Below are 9,261 nucleotides of genomic sequence, written 5' to 3' on the forward strand. Positions count from 1 at the left end.
ATGTGAATATGACTGAAAATTTACTATTTTTTCTTGAAAAGGTAGGTGTCTATTTACTTATGACCACGCTGTGTATATGTATATATATATATATATATATATATTCTTGATCTGTTGATTATGAGAGTATTTGATGCCAAAAGTGTTACTTATTTTTATGTAACGCCTTTATCACTTGGAGGACTTCTTATCCTTAACGTTTTCGAAGTTTTTACGGAAGACATCATCTTACTAAATAAGTCAATTTTACTTAATCGAATGTTGAGGAACCCTGCTAGTAGTATTTTCCGTGGGTACTGAGAGGTAAATGAAGAATTTTTCCAGCTGGATGATTAGAATATTTTCCCGCGAAATTTTCTCTTTGTTCTTTTGTGTAATCTCAGGTTGTTCTAAAGGAGCTTGATATCATCCCTGTTTAGACGAGTTTTCCCAACTGTGGTTAAAAGAGAAATTTTCTGTTACTTTTTCTTTGTTTTCCACGTGACGCTTGTGTTAATTTTCACTGTCTCTGTACGTGAGAGTGTGAAGTTTTTGTTTCAACTCTTGGGTTGGCAAAAGGAGCGTTAACTTCTAGTGGTGTATTACTCACGTAGCCGCTCCGTGAAATGACTGGTTATATTAAAAAATAATAAAGAATTCATATTCCGCCAAACTGTTGTTATTATAATGGTGATGACACGATCAAGCACCAGTGTTTTATTTGACATCATGTTCTGTTGTACGCGTATTTTTGTGCAAGCAGGATGCTGAAGAAACAAGTTTTGACCCGGGTCAGATCACCCGTCTTTCATGTTCTTTGGGAACTATGGTAAGATGTGAGTGAAGATCAGCGGGTAAGTTTTAATCAGTTGAGAACAGAAGTCCTGGTAGAAGATTATTTACAATTACCGACGATGTTGGTGATTATATGTATACTGACATGTTTATTTATGATGTATTTGTGTTCGAAGAGTTTTACTTCTTGTATTACACGTTCGGTAGGCACTTTTTATAATTACTAAGCAATGTTTGTGTCTGATTTGTTTGCACTTAAATGTACGCTGACTTTTAGTGTGTGTGTTTGTTATAAAATTCGAACAAACAGACTATCAGTTTATAAATGCATAGTCTCTATCATCTCTCTACCTAGTAATAACACAAATTACAAACGAACACAGCCACAGCATGATAAAGTCTGAAAACACAGAAAAACACTTAAAATAACTGTAAAGGAAACATAATTATGAGGCATACGTTCCGATAAAGGTCGACTGGCCAAATGGCCATTCAATTTTTATCCTCACATTTACTTTCACTATTCCTATTCATTTGACTTGGTTGTTTACTATAATCATACATTTATCTATACAACACGTATTATTAGCCAATCAACACTTGTGGCACATAAGTAACACTTGTGACACGTGCATATTTTATCTATCTGCTTATGCATTCACATTATCGATCTATTCATTCATATCTATCTAGTTATCAGCATGACGAAGAGGAGTAAACCACAGTTTTATCACCGACAGGGTTTCATCCACTCCACGCTCCATTCACCAAACGTTATGTAACTACAGTCATCCATCTTCTTTAACAGATCAGTTTGTAGCCCGGCAGTGTAAGGAATAATTTATAAGTCATGTGGAACTCCGTAGGTCGTTAGATTACATCCATCGAATACAGCTTTACGATATGGTGTGAGAAAAAACACACGAAGAGTTCAAGCTAAACCAATCCCTTGATTACAGTGTTGGGGTATGTGCATATTACATTAAAACAAAATAAATTATCTCTAAAGCACTGTCTTAAAGACCTTCGCCAGACACACCTTTAGTTGGCTCTACGGCAAAAACGTGGATATATTAAGAAGATTTATTCAATTATAAAATGGGCGTGGGAGGAGTCGTTGCACGCATATCCAATTTATATATATATGTTACTCGAGTGTGTTACAACAGTAATCAAAGGTAACTGAACCAACTTCAAATATTTTACACAACAGTACACCAGCATATATATTTCCAATTACTCAAATGTTTCTGTTCTGTCTCTTCCTCTATTTCTTTTACTCAATACAACGGTAAAAGACACGACCTAATTTTTATGGCTAAAATTATCTCCGTTTTCTTATGACTCAAGATATCCCAGTTTTAAATTATCTCCGTTTTCTTATGACTCAAGATATCCCAGTTTTAAATTATCTCCGTTTTCATATGACTCAAGATACCCCAGTTACAAATTATCTCCGTTTTCGTATGACTAAAGATATCTCAGTTTTAAATTATCTCCGTTTTCATATGACTAAAGATATCCCAGTTACAAATTATCTCCGTTTTCATATGACTAAAGATATCCCAGTTATAAATTATGCGCAAAATCTCGTGTACAACCAACAATTTGGTTCAAGCAACGTTTTCTGTGATCACAAGTTACTATGATGAATGCTTTGTTTGCGAAGAAAAAAAAACAAAATAATAACAGTCCTCAGAAGCTCTCACTAAAGAGTACCGTGAATTAGTATGAAAAATCAATTAACACTATATTACGGCTGTTTATCGTCTAAATCTCCCAGTACTGAAGGGATTCTGTAGTAGCGAATGAAGACAGCAATTACGCAAGAAACAAACTGAGTTGGACTTGAAACAGGTTCTGGATGTATGTAGTATGCTGTGAATTCGCGGGGCTAAATAAAGAACAGATCAGACTTTTAACAGTATTACCGTTTCACCAGAAAACGCCCGATTTAATCAACATAACGATATATACTAGACACGAAACATTAATTTTGAAAACGAATATTCTACCGGCTTCTAGATAAATAAACTGTGTCGCCACCGTTTAAGGGGAGGCACTGTTCTTTTCTCATTTTTCTGATACAGTTTGCTAATAGTCTTATTGCTATCTTATGCTGAAACTTCACATGATGAAATACACATAAACCACTACTAGCAACTTTTAGAAACGTTTCATTCCCTGAAACTGAATCACGCAACAACCTAAATATCCCACTATCTTCTGTGCAGTTCCACTATTAATGGATTTTTTCTTGCTACTTATGATTTTTAGTTATCAACTATCAAAAATGTTATAATGGGATTCTGTATAAAAATAGTAAAGTACACAGTTGGGATACCATTTCTAAATTTGGAATATTATCAATTGGATGCGCTAACACAGTTTTATGCATGAAAGCTACATATAGTTTTTCATCAAACATAGTAGGAGGTGCAGAATTACATGGCTAATCCCCAACACGCTAACAGAGGGCGCTGCTACAATGTTTTCAAAAATACTAGTGCATCAAATAAAATGAAACTACAAATCATAAGTTAAGTAAGAACTAGAGAGTGAGATAAATGTTAAAATACTCACCTGTATGTTCCACGCACATATGAAATCTTTTAAATATAAAAAACACACTAAAATATTATAAGCAAAAATTAATCCTCTAAAACTCTTTATTCCAGATTAACAGCGTTATATCCAAATACAAAGTAATATATTTTAGAAAGTATTCAATTTATTGAACTTCTTACCCTCTTATACTGAGATAAATAACTTATAGCACTGTGATAAGTTCATTGATCAATACACTGAGATGATAGCTAATACCACTGTGATAATATCATTGATCAATACAGAGATGTAGAGCTCATAACAACGTGATAATATCATCGATCAATACACAGAGATGACAGCTCATACCACTGTGATAGTCTTACTTTATCATCATATTGAAATAGAGACCTCATAATAAAATGATAATGTTTCATGATCACTATTGTGAAACTGACACCTAATAATAACCTGTAACTGTTATTTTATCGTTATTCAGAACTTGACATTTTATTACAACGTGTTGTTGTTACACGAGTGCTGTTGTGAACCTGACAACTTATAACAAAGTGCTAGTGTTAGCTGATCTTTATAACGTGACAAATGGCGATACCGTGTGGTACAAGTCCGGGGCGGATTGAGAGTTAAAACGGCCCGGAAAAATTATTTGTACATCGGCCCTCCAATAACGTCGGAGGAGAGGGATTCCGGAATAAACTGGTGCTGTGCTTAATGCTGCATAGCATATACTACTCATAACTTAATGCTGCATAGCATATACTACTCATAACTTAATGCTGCAGAGCATATACTACTCATAACTTAATGCTGCAGAGCATATACTACTCATAACTTAATGCTGCAGAGCATATACTACTCATAACTTAATGCTGCAGAGCATATACTACTCATAACTTAATGCTGCATAGCATATACTACTCATAACTTAATGCTGCAGAGCATATACTACTCATAACTTAATGCTGCAGAGCATATACTACTCATAACTTAATGCTGCAGAGCATATACTACTCATAACGTCCTCAAATTAAACATAAATGTATTGTGCAATTTCTTCATTTACAGTCCAAAGTTTATTAGATTTACTACCCGTCTTAGTATAGACCTATATGACCACATAATTACAAGAATTAAAGCTAATTCACACAAAATAATTTTAAAAGACTAATGTGATTAATTACCCAACCACCTTACACCTATGTCGTGCTATAAGTCGTTAACGGAAAACCGGGCAAATATTAAACCCAACTTAAATAGTGTTAACAAAAAGTTCACCTTCTTCGGTGGACAATCCTTGGTACAAATGTTATTTGTATAGAAATTTTAATCGTGGTTCTAAAACAAACAAAGTTCATAATACAACAAAGGCTATACAAACAAACAGACACGGATTTTCACATTAAAGTTTTATACTACATGAATGCTCATTCATATTATACAAGTTTTAGTTTTCTACACACACTTCTTGAAAGTACTTTAGGCACAATGTATGGAACTTATATCTAAAAAAATATTAATATGGCTATATAATTCGCTACTAATATATACATACACACACATATATATATTAAACATAAATGTAAATATATTATGTATGTGTTGATAATACACTCGTACAGTTTAAACTACGAAAATTAATCAGCCAGTTTCACATCTCTTCTTGAGCATCCACCTGTTATTAAAGTTTCCGTTCAACAGATTGTCTTATACATCAAAACTCGTACTTACCATCAGCTGAAGTGGGGAGGGCCACTAGGTACATTAGGAACGCGAAGAGATAAAACTCTCCAATGCTAGAAGGTAGCATCTTAAAGGTGAAACGAGGATGCCTCGCTAACAGCCTGAGACCTAAAAACCAAAACCAAAAAGAAAAATAAGGGTAGGAGGCTCACAAGTTAACTTATATGTTTACAGATTAGTAGACACTGGGTGTTGTGGAGTTGATTCCGGTTTCCTGCTGTTAATCAGCTACACAAAGAACTGGTAGTTGTTAGTAAACACCGACACGACACCTTACCTCTCTCTCCTGGAAACCTCCGTTTTAGAACATCTTAATTACGAGTCTTAACGTATAAACTTCGTCTCACTACATGTTCACCTTTCAATTGTCGTTTTTTGCCGATGATTAAATTTATACACAATAACAATAGTAATTTCCATGCACCACGTTTCACGTACAGGGTTCGTGAAAACTGTGTGGAAATACCCTCAATAACTTAACAAGAAGTTATTCGATGTTAACCAAACCTTTGAAACGGGGAATATAAACACATACCACGGTTAAATCTAATATTGTATAAAATATCGAGACACTATCACTCTTTAACAAACCGGAGTTTTAACGGAGAAATAAACAAGCAGCACGTATAACTCCTTAGTTTCATCCCAGTTTCACCAAGTGACGTTAAGCGTGTATAAGAAAAGATCCATTATACATAGAGCATAGCTTAGTCCGTCGGGTCTCCTTAAAAACAAATGCAGGGATTCATATTTAAATATATAAAGGTAACACATATTCAAGGAACCGACAGTTTTCACCAATCACAAACGGCTCTCAACCTGGAAAGCAGGCTCTCACTGACTCGTGTTTACAGGTGGATGTCTCGTTCTGAGAAAGGCAGTGAGTGATCTATAAAACAATAAAACTAAATTTGTGACACTCGATTCACTACTAATTCAAAAACATAAAGCAACAGCTTTATAGCACGTTATATAGGTCTTTGGTTTTTAAATAATACTGAAAGTTTTGCAGTAATTTTTTGGAAGGTTGAGAATTCGTTCTCAACGTATCGTTGTAGATACTTTGTTTACAGGATACCACTTGGGTCGAAAGTTTTCAACAACACGCAATTACTGTGATTATAATTCGAAACACTACAGATTATAAACTGCACATATACCTTACTCTTTGATTTATTAGATTTTAAAGTCAGTAGCAAATCCTATACAACTTTACACCATTGAGGGCAAATTCTATGGCGCTGCATTATGGGATACTATAAAAGGGTATCCCATAAGTTCTTCTCAATCACTCAAACTAGGTCGCCTACGCTCTAGAAGTGGATTTTTCATACTCAGGATCAGCCCGTACACCGAAATCTTTCTCGGGGATCATGACTGCGCATGCGCATAATGCTTCCTTGCAACATCGTCAGGCATATAAACACAGAATACTAGCCTTCGGTCTAGTACTCCTCCCATACGATCTCACGGGCATAATGGACGTCACGTGGCGCACACAACGCGTCCAATCAAAAATGTCAATGCGTAGTTATGGTAACCGTAACAAAGCCATACAGAACAAAAGCTGAGACTATTAGGCTGCAAACACAAACGCAATCCGCCCTCAGTAGACATTAAGTGATGAACTAGGCATCGATCTGGGTCCCATGCATGAAAGTTAACTGCCCTAAAATCCTAGCTAAACAATTGCTCGTGGGAACCCAACAGACTTGCCACAGTGCTTGGGAAAATGAAACATGTTAGGTTAAGGCTATATGAGAATACACATTCCTATATGCTCAAACATTTTTTTTCTTCATGGACACTTGTTACATTAATTTTCCGTAATCAATCGTGCGTTTTTTTTTCTGCTCAGTAACTAATGACGAAGCGACATCTATCAATCTAAAATATCTGGACCTAATTAACTTTCGTATTTCTCACTACCTATTAAAAAAAAAAGGCGTGTTGTATGAGCTATTCGAGCATAATTCCCACGGATAAATATAAACAAGGTGGGACAAGAGATTGGAATTGTGTTGGAAACTGTTACTTATGATAAGAAAGACACACAGGATCAAAGAAAGAGTTAGCACAAGAAAATAAACCGTAAAATCCGATCGCTTTCGGAAAATTTCTGTTCCGAAACGAACGAATTTATGTATTATTGCATTAGTAATGTTTTCACTCTTAAAAATAATGTCCATTAAGTAATATCACCATATTGTAAGTAAACTTAATGTTTATTACTTTTATGTCCTTACTTATATATATGTATTATTATTGGAATTCATTTCTTCTATCAATCTTTTATTCATGTACACTATTCCACTTCCTGTATCACTAAGTGATAAATCTTCCAGTTGTTCGAGAAATTATTACTTGAAGAAACACGTATTCTTGTAAATCGTTCTTATTACAAAACCACTCTTTCTCTTTGCTTCCCATCACATCACATATACACACGCAATGCTATTTCACAATTTAGGTCATATCCTTAGAAACGCGTGACGTCATACTTCCGGTACAAACGACTACTTAACTGATCATCCTGCTTACAATGGTCATTTGCCATTTACCCCTGATGAAGGAAAGTCCACTTTCTGGTAAACGCTCGAGTTATTCGGTTTCTTTTCTGTTGTAAACCGTTACGCTTTAAGTCGATTAAAACTAATAAAATACATTATATGTTAATAATAAATACACTGTATATAAAATACGTAAATAAGATATATACACATAAATTATATCCCACATAGCTATTACATAACGTATAGAATACTATTAATACATATAAAAGTGTCGGTCGGTCAGTTCGATTTATCTGAATTTCGTGAGATACACGAGTCCAATTTCACTTTTTCTCCTATAATACTCCATCTTTTCATTGCCCGTTCCCATTTTAGTTGAATTTAATCACTAACGTAGGCGTAAATAGCTCGTAAATTTCAGTGCTTTTTCTGCTATGTAAAAGGCTGTTAGGAGGGAGTTCCCAGGATCAGATCATACATGGCGTTATGCGTGTAGCATAAGTAAAAAATTAGTGCAAATCTGTGCTTGGGAATTATTATGAAAAAGACTTGTTAAAATAGAATGAAGATACCAATTATCTGTAGGGAAGAGGACTATTTTTCCTCTGAAGAAAAACAGGTGTATATGCAATCACATGGTCATCGTATGTTTTAATATTTTATCCAAAGGCACCAATATGTAGTCTGTTTGCTCAGTTATATGTAGTGGATTCAGGATCAATATGTAGCATGTTCCTGGGAAAGTAAATTTTATACTTCTTTTATTTTCTATTTTTTGTGTATTGCCAGTTTTATACGGAATAGCTTTGTTTTCCAGCGGTTTCTCCTCAGTTTCGACGGGCCTTTACGCTAGTATTTTAATAAAAGCACCGTAATTTCTCAACGCACGAGTGCTTTTTTTTTTTTTACACCGAGTATAAATTTGATTGAGTACTCTGTATACGCATTCATACCCCAGATAGGTGTTTGTATGTTTATCGGTATTTTTATTTCAAAGTTATGTTTCGTTATAGCCTCCTCACCGTCGCCGTTTATACAAGTTGTAGTAATTTTTGAACTGTTGACTAAGGGGACGACAACCAGTCAAAAGTACTCTCCCGCCCACCGTCTACGTTATGGGATTGACTGTCACTCCCATAACGCAACTACAGTTTAAAGTGGTATTGCACGAAATCGAACCCAACCTGCCAGCTCCGAAATCCAGAGTTCTACCACAAGGCCAACTCGCGTCCTTCACACACTTTTAAATGTTGAAGACGATATTATTTAACAATTTTAAAGTTATAACAGAAATTTAAGCACTCCCACTATTTGCAAGCCTTTATATAAGACTAATAAGCAACTGTTTCATATACTTAATCGTACTACAATTTCAACACGTTATTATTCTATCAACATTCTGTGCAAGACTTTAATATTATAACTTTATGGTACGGGTGTTTCGCTTCTAAGTAGGGTTTATCGATTGGACAATGTTGCAATGTACCGCAGATCTGTATCCAAAACACACCTGTACACACAGGGACATTACCGTGTTGGGGGGGGGGGAAGGAAAGAGAACAAATATACATGTATGTATATATATATACATGTATGTATATATATATATATATATATATATATATATATATAGAGTAAGGTAGTAGGAGGGGTAAGGTAAGTAGTA

At 34.9% G+C, this 9,261-nt stretch overlaps 1 protein-coding gene across 7 annotated transcripts in view; it reads right to left on the reverse strand.

Annotated features, from left to right (window-relative positions):
• Window positions 1–9,261, reverse strand: part of LOC106464497 (tyrosine-protein phosphatase Lar-like) — a 187,478-nt gene that overhangs the window by 122,144 nt on the left and 56,073 nt on the right. For all 7 annotated transcript variants that reach the window (XM_022392228.1, XM_022392231.1, XM_022392229.1 and 4 more), the window contains exon 3: window positions 5,071–5,190. In XM_022392228.1, coding sequence (XP_022247936.1) covers window positions 5,071–5,149 — 79 coding nt within the window. In that variant the 5' untranslated portion in view covers window positions 5,150–5,190. The remainder of the gene's footprint in view (window positions 1–5,070; window positions 5,191–9,261) is intronic.

Source organism: Limulus polyphemus, unplaced genomic scaffold (assembly GCF_000517525.1).
Source record: "Limulus polyphemus unplaced genomic scaffold, Limulus_polyphemus-2.1.2 Scaffold1668, whole genome shotgun sequence".
NCBI lineage: Eukaryota > Metazoa > Arthropoda > Merostomata > Xiphosura > Limulidae > Limulus > Limulus polyphemus.